The 23,445-nt window shown below is 34.7% G+C and overlaps 1 protein-coding gene across 13 annotated transcripts in view; it reads right to left on the bottom strand.

The window, feature by feature from the left end:
* LOC144378612 (uncharacterized) overlaps positions 1–23,445 on the bottom strand; it is a 262,662-nt gene that overhangs the window by 205,438 nt on the left and 33,779 nt on the right. For 7 of the 13 annotated variants that reach the window (XR_013440463.1, XR_013440465.1, XR_013440460.1 and 4 more), the window contains one exon: positions 3,020–3,274. The exons of the other annotated variants lie outside the window; for them this stretch is intronic. Coding sequence is in view for 2 of the 7 variants with exons in the window: in XM_078053143.1 (XP_077909269.1) it covers positions 3,151–3,274 (124 nt within the window). In the remaining 5 variants the exon portion in view is untranslated. Of the gene's footprint in view, positions 1–3,019; positions 3,275–23,445 lie in introns of those variants that run through there. 13 annotated transcript variants of the gene reach the window in all.

The following is a 23,445-nucleotide window of genomic DNA, read 5'->3' as shown; positions in this document are numbered from 1 at the left end:
TGTTCACTCTTGCCTTCTTGAAATTCTCTATTCTATTGTAATATTAAACAGTTCATTCCCTTCTTTTACTCTTTTGAAGTTCCTTCTTTATATTTTCTTATTGGAAAAGTCTTCAGAGAAGATAGTAGTGAAGATTACTATAATAGAAATTATTCTGCCAAACTTTCCCTAGGAAAAAAGTGATAGGACCCCAATATTTATAGTCTATCAGGGACAGAAGCTTAAATTCCAGCCAATATTTCTCTATTTTGAAAGTTTTTTGAGAACAAATTCTTCAATGTCGTCACTACATTATTCCTAGAACTGAGAAGAATTTCAAGCACAGAATGGGTAGTCAATAAATATTTTTATAACAGCTTTATTGAGAAATAATTCACATTCATTTATTTTATTCTTTTAAAATATACAAATCATTCTTAGTATTCACAGAATTGTGCAAACATCACCATTATATAATTTTCTAACATTTTCATTATCTTAAAAAGAAACTCTTTACCCATTAGCAATCACATTCTGTTCTTTTCCTCTCCCAAGCCCCTGGAAACCACTAAATTGTTTTCTATTTCTATGAGGTTACCTGTTCTGGATATTTTATGTAAATAAAATCATATAATATGTGGCTCTTTGTTGTCTGGCTTCTTTTAACTAGCATAATGTTTTCAAGGTTCATCCATGTTGTAATATGTATCAGTTCTTCAGTCTTTATGGCTGAATAATATTTCATTAAATGAATATAGTGAATATTTGAGTTGTTTCTACTTTAGGGTTATTATGAAAATGCTAATGTGGACAGTCATCTTTTTCATTGCTGTGACCAAATGCCTGATAAGAACAACTTAGAGGAGGAAAAGTTTATTTTGGCTCATGGTTTCAGAGGTTTAGTCCACAGTAAGCTGACTCTTTGGCTCTGACCCTGAGGTGAGGTAGAACATCATGGCAGAAGGACATGGAAGAGGGAGGCAACTCAGGTCATGGCAACCATGAAGCAGAGAGAGAGAGTTCTGCTCACCAGGGAAAAAATATAAACCCCAAAGGCACACTTCCAGTGACTTACTTTCTCTAGCCACACTTTACCTGCCTACAGAAAGCTCCCAATTAACTCATATTAGTGGATTAAGTCACTGATCAGGGGATACTTCACATAACCTAGAAATTTCATCTCTGAAAATCCTTTCATTGTCTCACACAAGATTTTGTGTGACACCTCCTGTCTAAAGCATAACTTTTCACTTCTAGCCCTGCAAAGCTCATTCCCATCTCACAATGCAAAATACATTTAACCTATTTATAAGAGTGTCTATATTCTTAACATTTCCAGCATTACCCAAAAGTTCAAGTCCAACATCTCACCTAAAATTCAAGGCAAACTCTTAGCTGAGAGTAAGATCAAAAGCATATTATGAATATCCCATATATAATAGTACAGATCAAATATTTCCTTTCCAAAATATTAGGTATCCCCCAAAAGCTCATGTGTGAGACAATGCAAGAAAGTTTAGAGGTGAAATTATTGGGTTACAAGAGCCTTGACCTAATGAGTGCATTAATCCCCTGATAGGGATTAACTGGGTGGTAACTATAGGTAGGTAGGGTGTGGCTGGAGGAAGTAGGTTCCTGAGGACATGCTTTTGGAGTATATATTTTTTCCTTGTTGAGTGGAGCACTCTCTCTGCTTCCTGGTGCAATATCCTGAGTTGCTTTCCTCTGCCACACTCTTTCACCATGATGTTCTACCTCACTTTGAGACATGAAGAATGGAGCTGTCTGTGAACTGAGACCTCTGAAATCATGAGCTCCAAAATAAATTCTTCTAATTGTTCTTGTCAGATCTTTTGGTCATCACAATGAAAAAATTGATAAAAACAGGGGCACAGAAAGAGACTGAAATCAGCTGGGCAAATAAGTCTACAGATCCATGTCCAACATCTGGGGCCTAGGGCATCATGAGTTCTTTAGGAAGGGCTGTGTATCCCTGCCCACATGGTATTGCTGATTGTTTTTCTTTTGGCTTGTTTCTGTTCGATTTCTTCATCTTCATCTTCTCATATCTTCATGTATTACCTTCCCAGAGGCTGCCTGCAGGAACTATGACCCTGCTACACTTTGCTTGGTTTCCCAGCCTTCTGTTGACATCTCAGTGGAAGGCTCCATGACTCCATAATCCCAGCATCCTGCATTTCTGCAGAACCAGCACCATGTGGTTGACACCAAGGTCTGCCACATCTCGAGCCAAGCCTCCTGGGACCAAAGCTGCAGCAGCCTCTGAGTAACTTGGTGACTGAGCACACTGAGTCAACTTCCTACGACATCCTGTGCAAGCAGAGTACCTTCATGTTTTTTTCTCAGGAATTTTTACTTTTATACCCTTGAGCTTGTGATATATGTGGTCTTGCTAATTCCTGAGGTGCCCTCAAGTCATGTTTCCTATGTCTCTTTGTAAAGGGTTTCGAATCTCTTTAGGGATTGCTAGATAACAATGGTTTTGTCACCTAGCTGTTCACTCACTCCAATTTGATATACTTTAAGAACAATACTTCTTTAACAATCACAACTTCCTTAGTTCCAGTTTTATTCACAATTTCCTGGGCAAACTGCAAATTTTACAAATCTTTCTGCTTCTAATTATCATAATAAACTTGGTGAAAAGCTACTAACTATAGCCATTCCACTGCCTGAATGCTATGCTGCTTTAAAATTTCCTCCACCAGATTGATTAGCACTTCAGCTTTAAATTCAGCCTCACAAAAATTCTCAGGATATGAACAAAATGTAGACAAATTCTTTGCCAGAATGTAACAAGAATGGCCTATTGTCCAATTTCCAATAAAGTCCTCCTTCTCTGAAACCTCATGAGCCCAGTCATTACTGTCTATAGTCCTGCTCTTCTAAGCTCCCACCATAATTTCCCAATAAGCTCACTTATGACATTCTGAAGCTTTTTCAGCTTGTGTCTCTAAACTTTTCATTTCCCCCCCTGCAAACAAGCTTCAAAGACATAGTCAGTAAACAAAACAAAACAAAACAACAAACAAACATGTTTTATTGTAGCTGGAAGGTACCAGAAAATTTTAATCTTTTGAAAAGTCTTACATATTTGTTCATTATAAATGTTGTTTATATTGTTTTTTAATTAGCTATACATATTCTTGCTTATGAAACCATTTTGTTTGGCTGGGGATGTGGCTCAAGTGGTAGCGTGCTCGCCTGGCATGGGTGTGGCCCGGGTTCGATTCTCAGCACCACGTACAAACAAAGATGTTGTGTCCACCAATAACTAAAAAAATAAATATTAAAATTCAAAAAAAAAAAACCATTTTGTTTTTGGAAGTTCTTAACCCCTATATAGCTAGTTTAGAAACTTTTTTTTTTCTTGAGATCCAACCCAGGGTTCCACCCAGGGAAGAAAAGAGTTTTATCACTGAGACACATGTCCAGCTCAGAACTTTTTTTTTTTTGAATCATCTTGCTTTCCTAATTGGTCTGTGGCTTAAAAGAATGAATTGATATATAATACACCAGAGCTATTGCAAGTCTATAGAAAAATTATAATAGAAAAGTTTAGACTGCCTACTATCCACTGCCCCATCTGACAGAAATCTTATTTCCATTTTGAAAATAACTTCTAACTCTATCACAAAAATCCTGTGAGACTGACATGCCTTTGATGACTATCCCTGTATCCCAAACTAGACATGTTGGAAACTCTTTGCCTGGAATACAATTTTTTAAAAGTGTTTCACCTTTTTTATTGTAAAATAAAACACAGACACAGAAAACCACATAAGACAAATATATGGTTTAGTGAATAATTATAAGGCAAACACCTCTATAACCCTTACCCACATTAAGAAAAAGAATTTTTTCAGCCATTCAGTAGGCTTCAATTTGCTCATTTCCAAAGACTATTCCCTACTTACAAAAATAATAATCATACTAAGTTATTTTTTTCTAACAAAGACAATATTAACCATAGAGGGCTGGGGTTATAGCTCAGTGTTAGAGTGCTTGCCTTGCATGTGTGAGGCACTGGGTTTGATCCTCAGCACCACATAAAAATAAGTAAATAAACAGAATAAAAATTTTTTTAAAGATTAATTTCTTCAAAATAATAATAACCATAGACCTATGTATATTGGTATTTTAGGATTTGGAGGGACAGCTTATATTCTAATTTTATCATAAATGCTCTTCAGATAGTTTTATTACCTAGTACCCCTGGTACTTTCTTTCTAGAATTTGGGGTATTTGAATCTTGAGTAAACTAATAAAAGGTTTTGAAAACAGTTGAAATTTATTCACATCAGTGAAGATTTCCTAACTTAAATTTCACCAATAAAACTTTTTTTATTAGTTGCTCAAACATTACAATGACCTTGACATATCATACATTTGATTCAAATGGGGTATGAATTCTTATTTTTCCATGAGTACAAATTGCAGTATAAAACTTTATTATAGCTGGGCACGGTGGCACATACCTGTAATCCCAGCAGTTTGGGAGGCAGAGACAAATGGATTTTGAGTTCAAAGCCAATCTCAGCAACAGTGAGGTGCTAAGCAACTCAGTGAAACCCTGTCTCTAAATAAAATACAAAATAAGGCTGGGGATGTGACTTGGTAGTAAAATGACCCTGAGATCAATCCCCAGTACCAAAAAAAAGAAAAACAAAAAACAAAAAAAACTTTATAATATATCTTATTTATTGATATCCAGAGCTGCCTTAGTTCTCAATGACCCTTTGACAAATACTGTTTTTACTTAAGTTAGCCAGATTTAGTTTCTTTGGTTTTAAAACAAAGAAACAAACTGCAATGAAAATTTAAAGTCAGTAGTGAAATTTATAGTTTCAGCTCCAACATTTAAAGAATTTGGAAGTTACTGCTAACATCCTTTTAACAAGAACAATTTGGACAAATTTAAAAATCAGTAACTTTTTTTGGACTCAGCAGAGAACTAAAACTTTGGAGTAAATCACTACCCTACAATCTGGAAAGATACATACTTCCAAAGAAATAGAGCAACGAATATCTACCTACTTGGAGTAGAAACCACTGGATACATAAAAGAGTAAGAATACTTAAAAATGTAAATTTTGATAAATTGCTAGAGACTTGAGTATGGACTAATGTGAGAGTGAGAAACTCCAGGAGATGAAGTCTTAGGAGGCCCCCATACTTTCATGTGCTTTCTCTCTAGGAGTCCTACCAAGTTCTTATGGTAATCATCCTAAAAAAATTCCCTTTTGATTCTGGCAGTGAGAGGTAAAAAGTAATATTGCAAACCACATCTATACCTTGCTCCATAACAAATCTATTCTCCTGGAAAAGTCTTTGCCAGAGCATAATTCTGATAACATATTCCAGGTACGAAAAGAAAATTCCTGCTCACTATAGTCTTCTGTGTCATATAAAGGCAGGGAGGGAGGAAAAGTCAATACAAAATAAGAGCTGGAAAATAGATTGAGAATACTGCAGCCAAAAAGAGTAGGGAAGATGGGATAAAGGCTATATCAGTGAAGAAAAGACAGAAACCTGTGAAGGCCATAGACCTAAGACATGATCTATAAAAGACTGAGACTCAGTCATAAGATTATAATACTTCTCCTCCTCTACATCCTACATCCATCTAAACCAGAAATGTTCTAGTATAATAGCAGTGGTTTATAGCTGAAGGAGTTACAAGACAGACTCTTTTGGACATTCTCTTGTCCTCAAAAGTGGAGGGAAAATAAAAAAAGTAAAACAACAACAAAACAAAACAAGAACACTATAGAGAAATTTAAAGCCACTGATAGCTATTTAAAAAAAAAATCTTTACAAAGCATGCCTACTAGCAAGATTAAGAGGGAGAGGGAGGAAGAAAGAAGGAGGAGGAGAGAAGGAGGAAGAGGAAGAGGAGGAGGAGGAGGAGGGAAGGAGGGAGTAAAGAAACCATGTAAGCGAGAAAAGAATCATGCAACATAAGTGTTAGAAGACAATAACCAAATTATGGAATTGACCCAGAAGGTTATCAACAGATAATTGGATCAATAAAATGTGGTTATATACACAATGACACTCTACTTGGCCATGAAGAAGAATGAAATAATGGAATTTGCTGGTAAATGGAGGGAAATGGAGAAAATCATACTGAGTGAAATAAGCCAGACTCAGAAAATCAAGGGTTGAATATTTTCTCTCATATGTGGAAGCTAGATCAAAATGAGGAAAAGAGGGGATCAGATATCACAAAAATATAGGGAAAATCAATGGAAAATAAGAAAGAGAATAAGAAGGAGGAAGGAAGGTAAAGGGGAAGAAATATGGTATGAATTTAACAACATAATGTTATATAAAAGTATCAAAGGAAATTTCACTTTATGTATATGTAGAAAGTACCAATCAAAAATAAATAAATAAAGGAGAAAGGAAGATCAGCAGAGTAAAGGAAGGAGAAGAGGAAAGGGTGAGGAGAAGAAGTGGGCAAGAACAGGGATTGAAATAAAATTCTTTACATTTATGATTTTGTCAAAATAAACATAAATATTATGCACAATTATAATTCTCTAATTTTTTCATTTTTAAAAAATACTTTTTAGTTGTAGAAGGACACAATACCTTTATTTATTTATTTTATGTGGTGTTGAGGATAAAACCCAGTGCCTCAAACATGCTAGTAGTCAAGTGCTCTACCACTGAGCCATAACTCAGCCCTTAATGCTCTAATTTTTAAAAAATCAACTTAGAATTCTATATTCACTGAAATTATCCTCCAAAAGTTAAAAAGAAATGAACATATCAGTAATATGGGAAATATGGTAGATAGATCCTAAAACTTTCCCTCCAAAGCCTCCTATAATCTCAGGCAAAGGGTGAACTAGTAAAAAAGAAATTAGACTCTGTTGATAACAAAATAGATGTTCTGCCTCAGTATTGGCTCTGGGTAGATGTTAAAAAAGAAAAAAATCTCCTAACACAAAATTGTGACAACCATCTGACCTTTAGAAGAATTTGGAGCATAAATCTACATTAACAGAATGTTGAAATTTAAATGGAATTGCATGTGTTGTATATCTGGGCCCTTGGAAGAAGACAATACAAACTCTCTCCCTAAAAGAACAAACTCTTATGCTAGACACAAGGAATTCCTACAGTTAATTTCCAAGTATTATTTAATAATAATTCTAAACTCACGAACACAAAAGAAAATAAATTATCAAATGCAAGAGTAAACCAATAGAACAGATGTTGACACACTTCAGATACTGGATATATAGATAAAAGTCTTTTTAAAACTATGTTTAATATGTTTCAGAAATATACATTGTGAACAATGAGAAAATATAATATTGTGAACAATAAGAAAATGAAAACCAAAACTAATCAGGAAAATTTGAAAATTAACCATACTGAACTTTAAAAAGTGAAAATGTAATAAATACAATTTAAAACTCAACCAAGTGTTAAAATATATACAGCTGATTATAACTAATAAATGGATTATGAAACTGAAAAAGTATTCAGATTTCAGCTTAAAGAGATAAGTAAGTGTGAAACACTAAAGAAAAATTTAGACACATAAATAAGAAGGACTAATTAAGAGTTCCAAGAAGAGGTAATTTAAATAAGGACAGACAATATTTGGGGAAAAATATCATGGCTAAGAATGTTCTAAAGCTTATGAAAGACATCTTTTGTTACATTTAAGAAGCCCAATAAATCCCAATAGTAAAAATAAAACAAATCCTCACCTAGACATGTAAAGCAGAACAATAAAGACAAGAAGAAAATCTTAAAAGCAAATAGAAAGAAAAGTTATATTGCCCACAGGGGAGACACAAACATATAGCTAATTTCTTAGTAACAGAAATGGGAGTCAGATGGTAGTGCAATAATACACAATTGAGAGATCTTCTGAGATGGAAAACGTAATAAAGATATTAGAAGGAGAGGGAGAAGGAAGGAGAGTAAGAGGGGGGAAAAGGGAAGGAAGGAAAATAAAATCCTAAATAGAGAGAATTTATCACCCAAGGCCTTCATTGAGGGAACACAAAAAGAATGTTTCAATAGTAAGTCAAGTAATTCTAGTTGGATGTGCTGAGATGCACTTCTCAAGAAGGAATATTGGGGGGCTGGGGATGTGGCTCAAGCGGTAGCGCGCTCGCCTGGAATGCGTGTGGCCCGGGTTCGATCCTCAGCACCACATACCAACAAAGATGTTGTGTCCGCCGAGAACTAAAAAATAAATATTAAAAAATTCTCTCTCTCTCTCTTTCTCTCTCTCTCACTCTCTCAAAAAAAAAAAAAAAAAAAAAAAAGAAGGAATATTGGAACTTTACTGAAACAGACACTAATGGTGACACATGCTTGGAACCCCAATGACTTGGAAGGCTAAGGCAGAAGGATCACAAGTTTGAGGTCAGCCTCAGCAACTCAAGAAGTTCTAGCTAAATTTAGCAAGATCCTGTCTCAAAATAAAAAATGGCTAGGGATAGAGGAATGTAAGTAAATCACCTTGGTACCCAGTACCATGCACTCCTCCCCACAAAACAAAACAAAACAGGAAACTAATGATTCTCTGGACTGTATATAATGAAAACTGTATTTCTTTCTTTCAAGCATAGTTTTAGATTTACATATATTTGATTTTCCCATCAGGTTCAAAAGCTTCTGTCAATAAGAATTTGATATACATGTACAAATTAAAATTTAAAGTTTTAAAAATATCACTAACTAGGTGAATATAGTAGAAGAATATTGTATATTTCTGTCATCCAAGAGACTTGCTTTTGGCTAACGAGTACATTTCTGGGACAGCTTGCTCTATGTGAATCAGAAAGCAGAGCAAAGAAGCAGTCAGATCAGCAGGAAGAACAAATGTTACAAATGAAAGAAAACATAGACAGATGGTTGAATCTGTGATAATCACACTGAACCATTGTGAAGGATGTTAGTTTGGAGCATATACATAGTGAAATGAGGGAAAATTATTAAATATTTGCAGTTGTATTTCCTGATAGTCTCTGCAAAAAGACTATTAATTTACCTACATGATGTTAAACCCTGGAAAAAATGAAGATTTGACATTTCTATCAAAACACATCTTAGTTTCATACTTCCAGAGAAAGGGTCTTCACAGAACTATTTATCCTCATTTCTTTTTTTATAAAAAGGATTTTACATTGGTTTAAAGGTGGTAAGTATTAAAAAAAATTTGCTTACTATAAAGTCTGGTTACACATCCTCATTATTTTAATTGTTACTAAATGTACTTCAACAATTGCTATAACAAATGTGACAACTTTGCTGGTCAGTGGCCATATTGTGAAGAACTCAATAGTTTTTCCCCATCATACCCTACATTTAAAAATAACTTATCTTTTTCAACATCTTCCCCAGGAATATTTGACCTCCAGAGCAAAATTATTGTTCTTAGCTACATTTATTTCATTTGTATATCAAGAAAACTCAATATAATCTAATTTACACTATAGTGTTTTTCATTGGTATCCCTTCAAGGGTTGCATTTTAAAAAGAGTTTCTTCCTAACCAAAATGAAACATTAATTGGTAGAATATCCATCCAAGTTGGCTAATTTCTAAACATCTATTATATCAAGGTCATATATCAACTCATTTAGGAAAAAGAAGTATTTTGGGGATAAATGGCTATTCGTTTGGGGAGAGGAATGAAATGAAACCCCAACCTCAGATTATTGACATAATAATAAAAGACTTGAGATTAATTGTCATAAAGTTAAAAATAAAGACATAAAAATTTCAAAAAATATAGTAGGAAATATTTTTATTATTCATCACCCTAAGCCTTTCTTAATATGAAACAAAACTAAGTAAAATGAAGAAAAATGAAAGTTTCATTTTAAACCCCAAAGTTTCATCTGAATAAGAATCACAGTTAATTGTAACCCACCCTTAGAGATTCTGATTCAGTAAGTTGGGGCAGACTCCATGAATGTACATCTCTAACAAGCTCACTGATGATGCCAATGCCACTGTTGTGGAGAGTAGAACTAAAGAGTTAGGAACAATTGAGTAGGAGATACCTGTTGTGGTTTAGATATGAGTTGTTCCCCAATAGCCCATGTGTGAGACAATGCAAGAGGTGAAATTATTAGATTATTAGAGAAACAAAATAATCAGTGGATTAATCCATTGATATGAATTAACTGGGTGGTAAATATAGGCAAGGAGGGTATGACTAGAAGAAATAAGTCACTGGACGCATCCCTTTGGGGTTTATATTTTGTCCCTGGTGAATGAAACTCTCTTTCTCTCTTTCTCTCTCTCTCTCTCTCTTTCTCCCCTTCCTAGGCATCATGTTCTGAGCTGCATCATGTTCTGACACACCCTTCAGTCATGATGTTTTGTGTCATCTCAGGACCAGACCTATGGAGTCAGCTGACCTTAGTTAGGCTGAACCTCTGAAATCACAAGCCAAAATAAATTGTTCCTCCTCTAAGTTGTTCTTTTCAGGTATTTTGGTCACAGTAGCAAAAAAGTTAACTAAAATGACACCAACTTTTCATTATAATTATTTTAGCACAATGGTTCTCAAACTTGGCTATTTATTGGAATCACCTAAAAAGTTTGAAAAGTAGATATCCCTGGACTCTATCTCCAGATGTTGTGATGTAATTGATGTGAGTTGCAGCCTGGTGTTGATAATTTTAATAGTTCTCCAGGTGATTTTAATGTATGTCTAAGATAGAAACTCACTTTTAAATTATGTGCATAAAATATGAATAAAACAATTTTTAACACAACACTAACCATCTGTATAGATTGCATGGGAGTGAAAAGAACCCAAGAGTTGGAAAACTAGGATCATGTCTAATATGATCCTGTGCTATAAGCCAGCTCTGCAACCTTGGAAAAGTCATCAAATCTGGATTTCAGTTTCCTCATATGTAAAATTTGGATGTTGGGCCAAGTTATTCTCAAATGTTCTTTCTGACTTAACATTTTTATGGGTTAGAGATGTAATCCATACTATAGAAGTATACAGCAACAAAAATACTCCAAGTGATACTGAGATTATTATTACTATTTAGGAAACTATATTATAAAGACTTTTATTATTATTATTATTATTATTATTATTATTATTTTGGTAGTGCTGGGGATTGAACCCAGGGCCTTGTGTGTGTGCAAGGCAAGCACTCTACCAACTGAGCTATATCCCCAATCCCAAGACTTTTATTATTTTTAACTAACTTTTTCACATATAACATGCCATTTTTTCCCCATTGCCTATTATTACACTTAGTAACAATTAATTCAACCTAGGAAGAAACAAAGATGAAAGAGCTAATTATACTCAATGGCAGAGATTATATCACTGCTCTTTTGCCAAAACATCATTTGCTAAATTGTATCTAAGAAGATAATCAAAGAGCCCATCCTTGAGTTGTTGTCAATTATTTTCCTAATAGTGATGATGAGATGAGCAGTTTTTATCCTTCTACTAGACCCGTACCTCTTTGTACAAGCAAAATGTCTTTTTGCAAGATGTCTGCCCTTAGCTAATTTAAGGGGCAGTATGTCATAAGTTCAAGCAAACCAAAGTAATTTTTTAGAGTGGTGGTTAAGCTCCCTAGTGACTCCTCATTACTAAAAGTTTCTACTCTGATTATGCTGGAGGCCTAGAATAATTGTGCTGTCAATTATCAATCATGAATACTAAACAAGGAAAGATTTGAGGAATGAGAATTGATATAAATCCAAGGGATTTTATATTAGATTTCAGAATGCACTGTTTATCTAGAACTTTCAATTTGCCTTCATAATGATATTTTTTTTAGAATAATCAGTTTTTATTACTTGAGTCAACAGAGATAATTGGCAACAAAAAACTCAGTTACCCATTATTATAGATGTATTATCAAGAATATGCTATTTTTTAAAAGTAAACATATTCATATACATGTGACTTTGACCTCCTGCCTTTTAAGGAACATTTTTCCCAGATGGAAATCAGAAGCTATAGTAATCTCGTGTTGAAACAAAAGGTGAATAAGATGAATTCTAAAATGAAACGAGGTCAAAACCCTGTGCAATGACTTTATATATAGTTAAAAAGGACTGAGAATTCACCATCTGATTGGAAGCATCTTAGAGAAGCAGCCACCTTCTATTCAGGAATAAATAGAATGGAAGCTTTTTGAGTTATTTGCTATTTATTCCTAGGTGGTTGTATTCATGTTTTGTTCTTGTAGAATGGATGTTTTTAGTTAACACTGAGATTAATCTAATTATTTGTGCTAATTGAGAAGCTGTACAAAACAGTTTCTTCTCTTAAACCCTAAATATGCCTCACCTCTCCAGGTAAAATATGAACATGTTATCAGGAGTTAGACTCTTCTTGTCTACACTGCCAGAAACACTGAGAAATTCAGGGAAGGTAAACAAGAAGATCAACATCAAGGAGAAAAATCACTGGTGGGCTAGTGGAATCTTGCAACTACCCTGAAATTACAGTATCTATGTATAAGGGCTGTAAAATACATTTTAAGAGAATTGTTTGTAAATGGGAGGTATCAGCTCTGTGTTCTTACAGAAAAACTCTATCATTCAAAATCATGTAAAAGATATTTGTAATAGAAGGGGTAACCTGTGCAATGAGGAAAAACAATACTAATTCATATTTGTACAGTGTTCACAATGCTTTAAAAATGATTTTATTCATCATATAATCCTATGAGGGAGATAAAGTAAGTAAAAGCCCAATTTTATACAAAGTAAAAAAGATTTAAATGGAGTACCAGAAATGGTATAGCTAGTACATGGTGGGAAGAAAGGGAGTTTCTTGCATTCAAGAAACTATAATAACTACCACTTAATGAATATTCACTATGTTGCAGTCATTATGTCATACATGTTTAAGGATATTACTGCATTTATTAAAATAATATTATTTCTTAAAAACCACAGATGAATATGTACTAACATGAGGGAGATAAAGAATAGGATAATCTCTTACAAAAATAATTTAATTCAGCAAAATAATTTTTTTTTGTGATTAAAGCTTTTAATGTTTGGGGTTTATTAATACCACTAGAATATGCAAATATATATGAATAGAGGCATGGGATAAATGCAATGTAATATTTAGAGTTTTTCATACATTTTGTATGTAATATCTATTGAATAAATTTATTTATTTATTTATTTTTGTTGGTTGTTCAAAACATTACATAATTCTTGATATATCATATTTCACACTTTGATTCAAGTGGGTTATGAACTCCCATTTTTACCCCGTATACAGATTGCAGAATCACATCAGTTACACTTCCATTGATTTACATATTGCCATACTAGTGTCTGTTGTATTCTGCTGCCTTTCCTATCCTCTACTATCCCCCCTCTCCTCCCCTCCCCTCCCCTCTTCTCTTTCTACCCCCTTGTATTATTTTTCCCTTTCCCTTCACTTCCTCTTGTATGTAATTTTGTATAACCCAGCTGGAAATACTAAATGTGTAAAAGAGCAGTCATGGGGCCAAATAGAGGTTACCTGAAAAATTTAGCTCTCTGTTCCATGCATAAATTTCATCAATTCCCAAATTTCCCAGAGTAACACACAATCTTAGTTTTCTACATTTTCAATGTAAACCTTGTCTTCTTTCAATCAAATTTCTTTCCCAGGCCCTTCATATGTAGAAATTTTGGATTTACCACTAGCAATTTTTGCAAGTTGCAAAGAGATTCAAGTATGTCAACCTCAGTCCAAATCTCTATATGTTACTGAACTTCTTTTCAAAGAGTAACTAAAAGAATGAAAGCACTTTAGAGTTAAAGAAAAATGAAAATTCTACTAACTTAGTTGTATTAGGAGTGGAGAATATTTATTAAAATGTTTAATATAACAAAAAAAAAGCCCAAGTGGGGAGAGATATGAACTTAACATAGATCCAAAAATTATCATTGAAATAGGCCTAAAAGCAGTGTTTTCACTGCTTTTTAAGTAGGAATATAAGTTCATGTTTGAGTTGTCTCAAGTTTTTTTTTGGTTTTGGTACAGGGAGGGGATTGAACTCAGGAGCACTTGACCACTAAGCCACATCCCAAGCCCATTTTTGTATTTTATTAGAGATAGGTTCTCACAGAGTTGCTTAGCGCCTCACTGTTGCTGAGGCTGGCTTTGAACTCGCCATCCTCCTATCTCAGCCTCTGGAGCCACTGGGGTTATAGGAGTGCACCACTGTGTAGGTTTGCCTCAAGGTTTTAATGTCCATGGCCTATATGTCTTTCCATTCTACTCACTTTTGATGGCAGGTGGGGGGTGGCGGTGTTAGTATTGTCATAATTGGAATTATACCTACATACTATTTGCAACCAAGATCTGAGCATTTGGAGCCAGACATGGTGGCTCAGTAGCTGAGTGCCAGAGTTCCATCTCTGGTACCCAGAAAAAGAAAAAAAAAATCTGATCATTTGGGTTTGGGGATTTAGCTTAATGGCAGAGTACTTGCCTAGGGCACACAAGGCCCTGAGTTTGGTCCTTGGTCCTGAAAAAAAAAAAGAAAGAGAGAGAGAGAAAAAAAAAAAAAGCAAGGAAGACCTGACTATTTAACAAAAGTTTCACAATTATATCTAATTATATCCTAGAATCTCCACTAGATACTTTAACCATTTCCTCAATCTCGACTTGTCCAAAATTAAACTCATGGTATCTTCCTTAAGCCTACCACTCCTCTTCTAATTATTTAATCACTGGCACCACATTTATCTGATCACCCATGTTAGAAGCTTTGAATCTTTTCTCTCTTACTTTCTACATTCAATCAACTATCAAGTTCTGTCAATCTAACTTTAGGGGCTGGGGATGTGGCTCAGGTGGTAGTGTGCTAGCCTGCTCCCCTGGAGTGCCTTCGGCCTGGGTTCGATCCTCAGCACCACATACAAACAAACAAAGATGTTGTGCCCGCCGATAACTAAAAAATAAATATTAAAATTCTCTCTCTCTCTTAAAAAAAAAAAATCTAACTTTACTTTTAAAATCCTTAACCGTGAAGGCCCTCATTTTTGCTCACTTGAAACAATCATCTACTAACTGGTCTCTCTACTATCAATTTTGTCACCATACAGTTGTCTCCTACACTATTTCCAGATACTTTTGAGATGCTACCAGTGTATTCTGAAACTCAAATTGCCCTTGTTAATTATCTGTTTAAAATTGTTAATGGGTTCCCCAGATATTTCTGCACTACTTCCCAAAATGTGCTTCTCTGTTTGAAGATCATAATACACATTCACATATTTAAGTTTCCACAAAATTCCACTGTAAAGAAATCTTGTTAAGATCATGTTTTCTGAACATTGTTTTAAACATTTTCTTCCACTCCTCTGGCCCTCTCATTCTCCAGTACCACTGAAGCTCTGCTTCTCTCTTGTTGGACCCCCAAGCTACTTCTTCCTTCTGTCTTCTTCAAGACTTGTTTCAAAAGTCATTTCCTGTTCAAAACTTTCCTAACCCCTCCTATGTGCTTCCATAGCAGCCAGTACGTGCTTTGCCACATTGTCACTCAATGTAACTTATCTAATGAATTTCTTTTCCCACTAAACTTCTTGAAGGCAGTGGTTATATTTAATTACCTTTGTATTCCCTACATAAGCACATGCTATAATTTGAATCATTATATTTCCTCAGTATTCCTAAATTGAAATCTAATTTCCAATGCAACAGTTTTAAAACTTGGGCCATTGGGGAGATAATTAGGTCATGAGGGCTCTGCCTTCATGAATGGGATTTAGTGTCCTTATAAAAAGAGGTTTGAGGGCTGGCTGGTGGTGCATGCCTGTAATCCAAGCAATTAGGGAGGCTGAAGTAGGAGAATTTCAAATTTAAGTTCAGCCTGTGCAATTTAGAAAGACCCTGTCTTTAAAAAAAATTAAAAATAAATATATAAATAAACGGCTGAGAATGTAGCATCCCTGGGTTCAATTCCCCAGTACAAAAAACAAAAACAAAAAAAGGCTTGCAGGAACATGTTTGCCCCTCTGTCTTAATGAGAAGGCATAGTCTTTGGAAGAGAAAGTGAGCTCTTACCAGATACTAAATTTGCTGGTGACTTGATCTGGGACTTCCTAGCTTCTATAACTGCAAGTAATAAATTTGTGGTATTTACCAATTACCCAGTCTATGATACTTTTGTTATAGTAGCCCAAATGTACTGGGACTGAAATACATTTAGCTTTCAGTAAGAGCTGAAAAGAAGCAAATAGTGCCTGACCTATGTATCAGGTACCAATAAATAAACTCCATTAAATATTAGTTGAATCAGAAATAGGTTTTCCTCAGCCATACCTATGTATCTGAAGGTCTTTGAATACCCTTCTAATGGTGGCTTTGTATCCTTAACTACCTCTGTGCCCTTACAGACACTGGTGCTCTGGCAGTATATCTCACACATGATAATTTTGTTTTATAAATCTGAACAATGTGGCATTTCATTGAGTTTTCTTTTAAGCTAAATCTTTCAGATATACAGAACTAAGTAAGCAAAGGGAAGAGGCTGTGGTTAAAGATTCTTGGCTTTGTTCGCCAAAGGATATAGTGAAGTAAATTAATGCTGACACAGTGCCCTCTGTCAAAACAGCCTGCTGGTCTAACAAAATGATCACAAGCAGCATATGTGCTGGTTAGGGAAGAGCAGAGCATTCCAGATGGCTGTATTTCATTTGATTTTTGAACAGTCAGATTTTTAGAAGAAAGAAGAAAAAAAAAATCTGTATCCAGGTCATTCCTGACTCTTCTCCTGGAAGATATCTAAAGTTGTTTTTTTAACACCCAGGAATCCTGACTGATACTGACTACGTCATTGTAAGGCTAAGCATCCCCTTAAAACTAGAGGCTAGGTGGATATCTACTAAAAATTATGCTAAAGAACCTTTCCCTGCTTCTTTCAATTCTGTTTCCTTTTATTACATATCATGTATAATTTCTATTATGCTTTTTCAGAGCAATTCTACCCTTACTTAGCTTTAACTTAATGTGAATCTATATATATGGATCCTTTAATATTTCTGGGTAAGTCAGTCTTTAAATATCTCTTCCACTCTTTAATACAACAGAAATAGAGATTATCTGCTGAAAAGTATACTTCAATTACTTTATCCAGTTATGCAGGGAGGGGCCGTTTCTTTTTCTATAGTATGTGATTTCTGAATTGTTTATTTCATAGCAATCACACATGATGAATTTCATCAGGTCATTATTTATACGGTGGAGAACAGACTTCTTTGAAAGAATTTTAACCCTACAAATTCCAAAATTATATTAAAAAAAGTCAATTAAACAAACAAAAAGAATAGCCCTGGCCCCAGTCCCCTGGCATCAAGAGTACTCATAGTATTATAGATGGAATCTCTGACTCCCTAGCTACAGTTGGTAGCTACAGGAGGCTGCTTTTTTCCAGACCAACAAATTAGTTAGGATTTATTAAGGCAAAAATTCTGTTTCTTTGTTTTTCCAATGAAGCAACAGAGAAAAGCATAATATACAACAGAGGAAAGAAATACCAATTTCCTTCTTTTCCTCTCTCTCTCTCTCTCTCTCTCTCTCTCTCTTTTTTTTTTAGAGAGAGAGAGAGAGAATTTTTTTTAATATTTATTTTTTAGTTTTTGACGGACACAACATCTTTGTATGTGGTGCTGAGGAAGGAACCTGGGCCACAAGCATTCCAGGCAAGCGTGCTACTGCTTGAGCCACATCCCCAGCCCCTCCCATTTCTTTCTAATTCCTCCTTTTTTTCCCTTTGATTTAAATGGTATTCTAAGGATACTACCTGCACATTCACAATTCTTTTAATACGTAGCCCATCCCTTTACTTGTTACTATGATATTGTCTCACATACCACACTCAAAATATTTATATTTCCAATATAATAAGAGAAATCTTTCTATTCGTGAACTTTGAGGAAAAAAATTTTTTTTTTTTAAGAATTTTTATATTTATTTATTTATTTATTTTAGTTCTTGGCGGACACAACATCTTTGTTGGTATGCGGTGCTGAGGATCAAACCCGGGCCGCACGCATGCCAGGCGAGCGCGATACCGCTTGAGCCACATCCCCAGCCCCTGAGATGAAAAATTTTACGTAAATGTATATAAGTACATCTTGTTTTTTGGGGTAGTCTCCATCCAAAATTATAATCTTATATCATTGTACAAACTATACTACCCTCCTTTATGTTTTTCCTGATCATTTTCTATATCTAGAATTTCTGGAATGAATTTCTATTCAAAACTTGCTTTTGAAATGTACTCCTACTGCATTCTTCTTGGCATATATATCTAAACTTGTATTTACTTTCTTTTATTTTTCTGTTTTCAGTCACAATGACAATGCTCCCAATTTAGGTCACCAAAGGACTTCATTATCTTGCTCCTTGCCTTCCCTGAGTCTAGATAAGGAACAAAATGTCCATTTAAGTAAACATAACATTATTCTGACTCCTGTGGCACTCAATCAGGCATCTTAATACAACAGATTCATTCTTATTCTTTATCTATGACTAAAAAGTATTGTTCAAATCAGATGAAGCCAGATTTCAAATGATATATACCATCTTATGTTTTTAAAATCTCATGAGCCAAATACACACACACACATATGTATATGAGATATTTATATATCATATTTTAAAAAAATATTATTTTAGTTTTTTTAGCCCTATATCCTTTCTTTTGTTCAACAATTTTAAGGGAAAAATTATTTAGTATAGTTGATATACTAAATAATTTTTAGTACCACTCTCTAGAAAAGAAAACATAGCTTAGAATTCTATTACACCTAATGTTCACACATTTTTTTCCTTGGTATTTTATGTTAGACTCAAAGGATTCCTACCTCCCTCTCTCTTCTTCCCTCCTTCCTTCCCTTCTTTTTCTTTTTGCCTTGGTTTGTTCCATGTTGTACTTATTACCTCAACTCGATGCCACTTGATTTTGAAGGTAATCCATTAGATTAGCAGTTAAGAAGCTTGGTTCTAATCCTAGTTCTGCTATAACTAGGTATATTTTTTGTTAAGTCAAATTGTCAAGAATTGACCTATTTCATCTATACAATAAAAAAGTTAGATTTATTACATTTCTATGTGTTCTATCTTTTTGAGTGTTTTAAAACTTCCTTCCTTTAGACTGGTTCTAAGGGAAGATTGAACATGGGCTACCAAAGCAAATCAATTTAAAAGCCTCTAAAGAGTCTATGTACCACAAAACACACATTTCTCTGCCTTCTCCCTTGTTTGGATACAGTTATCTCATACTAGACAAAGGTACCATAGTATACATTGGAGATAGCCTGTTCAACAAATGGTACTGGGAAAATTGAAAATCCATATGTAGCAAAATAAAATTTAATCGCTATCTCTCATTCTGGATCTTAAAGTGGATCAAGGCCCTAGGCATTAGACCAGAGATCCTGTGCCTACTAGAAGAACATGTAGGCCCAATACTCCATCATGTCCACCTAGGAACTTACTTCCTTCAACAAGACTTCTACAGTGCAAGATTTAAAATAAAAAATCAATAAATGAGACTGTGTCCATTTAAATTTCATCTCTTAATGTGTTGTTTGCGTGTGTAACAGCTAAGGAAGAAGAGGCATAATCTCTTCCTGAATATGATTTATTCCTTTACTGAGGATTAACTTAAGTGACTCTGAAATTTGAAGGTGTGAAGGACAAAATAATAAATATATCTTACATAAGTAAAGAACTCTCTAAACTTCATTATCTAAATGAAACTTTTCTACCTAAATGAAGGGGCATGCAGAAAAAAAAATGGAGTAATTGGCCTCTGACAAGTGATGCTTAAAGAGTATAGTTTTAATAGCAACTAACATGGGTCCATTGATTCATTCATTCTCATTTGATGTGCTCTTTCTTTTTCTCTCATTTCCATTTGCCTAACAACTCCACAAAGTTCCAAGTACCTTTGATCTACCGATAAACTTTCTGAGATACCCCAACACAAAATTCTGACTAGAATTGCCTTTCTCAAGTCAATTGTAACCCTACTTTTTACCCAAGTTGCAAAAATATTCATCAGAATTTCCTGACTCTAAATACAGGAACCTATGCTTATGTGTCAATAAATGCTATCTTCCTAGATAAAATAAAGTAGGTTTCATAGAAAGAGAGAGGAAGATCTTTCATTTCTTATGTTGATTCCCAAGTATTTTATTTATTTTTTATTTTTTTAGGCTGTTGAGAATGGGGTAGTATTCCTCATTTCCCTTTCTGAGGATTTGTCACTGATATACAGAAATGCCTTTGATTTATGGGTGTTGATTTTATATCCTGCTACTTTACTGAATTCATTTACTAGTTCTAGAAGTTTTCTGGTGGAACTTTTAGGGTCTTCCAGGTGTAGAATCATATCATCAGCAAATAGTGCCAATTTGAGTTCTTCTTTTCCTGTATGTATCTCTTTAATTTCTTTTGTCTAATTGCTCTGGCCAGTGTTTAAATTACAGAACCCTAAAGAAAGAAACCAAAGAAGACCTTAGAAGATAGAAAAATCTACCTTGCTCTTGGATAGGCAGAATTAATATTATCAAAATGACCATACCTCCAAAAGCACTATACAGAATTTAATGCAATTCCAATCAAAATTCTAATGACATTCCTCACAGAAATAGGAAAAGCAATCATGAAATTCTTCTGGAAAAATAAGAGACCCAGAATAGCTAAAGCAATCCTTAGCAGGAAGAATGAAGTAGGCGGCATCACTATCAGACCTTAAACTATATTACAGAGCAATAGTAACAAAAACAGCATGGTATTGGCACCAAAACAGACTGGTAGACCAATGGTACAGAATATAGGACATACAGACTAACCCACAAAACTATAATTATCTTATATTAGACAAAGGTGCCAAGAACATGCATTGGAGAAAAGATAGCCTCTTCAACAAATGGTGCTGGGAAAACTGGAAATCCCTATGCAACAAAATGAGATTAAACCCCTTTCTGTCACCATGCACAAAACTCAACTCAAAATGGATCAAGGATTTAGGAATAAAACTAGAGACCCTAATAGAAGAGAAAGTAGGCCCTAATCTCCAACATGTGGGATTATGCCCCAATTTCCTTAATAAGACTCCTGTGGCACAAGAATTAAAATCAACAATCAATAAATGGGATGGACTAAAAAGTTTCTTCTCAGCAAAAGGAACAATCTGTGAGGTGATTAGAGAGCCTACATGCCTACATCTTGGGAGCAAATGTTTACCCCTCACACATCAGATAGAGTACTAATCACTAGGGTATATAAAGAACTCAAAAAGGTAGACACATACAAAAAACAAATAACCTAATAAATAAATGGGCTAAGGACCTGAACAGACACTTCTCAGAAGATGATGTACAATCAGTCAACAAACACATGAAAAAAATGTTCATCATCACTAGCAATTAGAGAAATGCAAATCAAAACCACTCTAAGATTTCATCTCACTCCAGTCAGAATGGCAGCTATTATGCATACAAACATAAGTGTTGGCGAGGATGTGGGGGAAAGGGCACACTCATACACTGCTGGTGAGAGTGCAAATTGGTGCACTCAATATGGAAAGCAGTATGGAGATTCCTTGGAAAATTGGGAATGGAACCACCATCTGACCCAGCTATCCCTTTCCTCGGTCTATACCCAGAGGACTTAAAAACAGCATGCTACAGGGAAACAGCCACATCAATGTTTATAGCAGCAATTCACAATAGCTAAATTGTGGAACCAACCTAGATGCCCTTCAATAGATGAATGGATTAAAAAAATGTGGCATATATACACAATGGAATATTACTCAGCAATAAAAAAGAATAAAGTCATGGCATTTGCAGGTAAATGGATGGAGTTAGAGAAGATAATGCTAAATGAAGTTAGCCAATCCCAAAAACCCAAATGCCGAATATTTTCTTTGATATAAGGAAGATGATTCATAGTGAGATAGGGAGAGGGAGCATGGGAGGAATAAACAAACTCTAGATAGGGCAGAGAGGTGGGAGAGGAGGAGAAGGGACATGGGATTAGAAATGATGGTGGAATGTGATGGACATTATTATCCAAAGTACGCATATGAACACATGAATTGGTGTGAGTATACTATGTATACAACCAGAGATATGAAAAATTGAGCTCTATATATGTAATAAGAATTATAATGCATTTTGCTGTTATATATAGATAGGAAGAAAGAAGGAAAGAAATAAAGAAAGAAAGAAAGAGGGAGGGAGGGAGGGAGGGAGGAAGAGCTTTAAACAAAATAAGTTGCTTTATAGGAATGTTGAGAACTAAGGCAGCCAATGAGAGATACTTTGAGGCACTTTAGGACCTGCAGCAATCTTTTTGTTGTTGTTGTTTTAATTTACTTATTTATTCTAATTTGTTATACATGACAGCAGAATGCACTTCAATTCATAGTACACATATAGGGCACAATTTTTCATGTCTATGATTGTACACAAAGTAGAGTCACCATTCGTGTCTTCATACATGTACTTAGGGTAATGATATCCATTTCAGCACTTTAGGACCTGCAGCAATCTTTTTTTTTTGTTTTAATTTACTTATTTATTCTAATTTGTTATACATGACAGCAGAATGCACTTCAATTCATAGTACACATATAAGGCACAATTTTTCATGTCTCTGATTGTACACAAAGTAGAGTCACCATTCGTGTCTTCATACATGTACTTAGGGTAATGATACCCATTTCAGTCCACCATCTTTCCTACCCTAATCCCCCCTCCCCTTTTGCCCTATTTAAAGTTCCTCCATTCCTCCCATGCTCCCCACCCCCACCCCCATTATGGATCAGCATCCACATCTCAGAGATAATATTCAGTCTTTGGTTTTTTGGGATTGGCTAACTTCATTTAGCATGATATTCTCTAACTCCATTCATTTACCTGCAAATGCCATTGATTTTATTCTCTTATGCTATGTAATATTCTATTGTGAATATATACCACATTTTCTTTATCCATTCCTCTATTGAAGGACAAGTAGGTTGATTCTACAATTTAGCTATTGTGACCTGTAGCTATTTTTAAACTACAACAGAAAAGAAAGGAAGAACTGCTAACAGTAAAGGCTAACTAATTTGACTAATATGTAAATTCATAGACCTCTTATCAAAATTTGCCTTCTTACATTTTGTTTCTAAACTTGTCAAACTTGCCAAGCATGGAAGTAGTAGTTCAAGCTACTCAGGAGACTGAGATAGAATTGCTTGAGCCTAAGGGTTCAAGACCAGTCTACACAATATGGTGAGTTTCCCATCTCAAAACAAAAACAAAAACAACAACAAAAAAACTTGTAAGGCTGGGGTTGTAGGTTAGTGATAGGGCACTTGACTAGCACCTGTGGGGCACTAGGTTCAATCTTCAGCACCACATAAATATAAATAAATAAAATAAAGGTATTGTGTGCACC

This window comes from Ictidomys tridecemlineatus, chromosome 6 (assembly GCF_052094955.1).
Source record: "Ictidomys tridecemlineatus isolate mIctTri1 chromosome 6, mIctTri1.hap1, whole genome shotgun sequence".
Taxonomy (NCBI): Eukaryota; Metazoa; Chordata; class Mammalia; order Rodentia; family Sciuridae; genus Ictidomys; species Ictidomys tridecemlineatus.
Note: the sequence above shows the minus strand (reverse complement) of the source record. Positions and strands in the feature narration are given on the sequence as shown.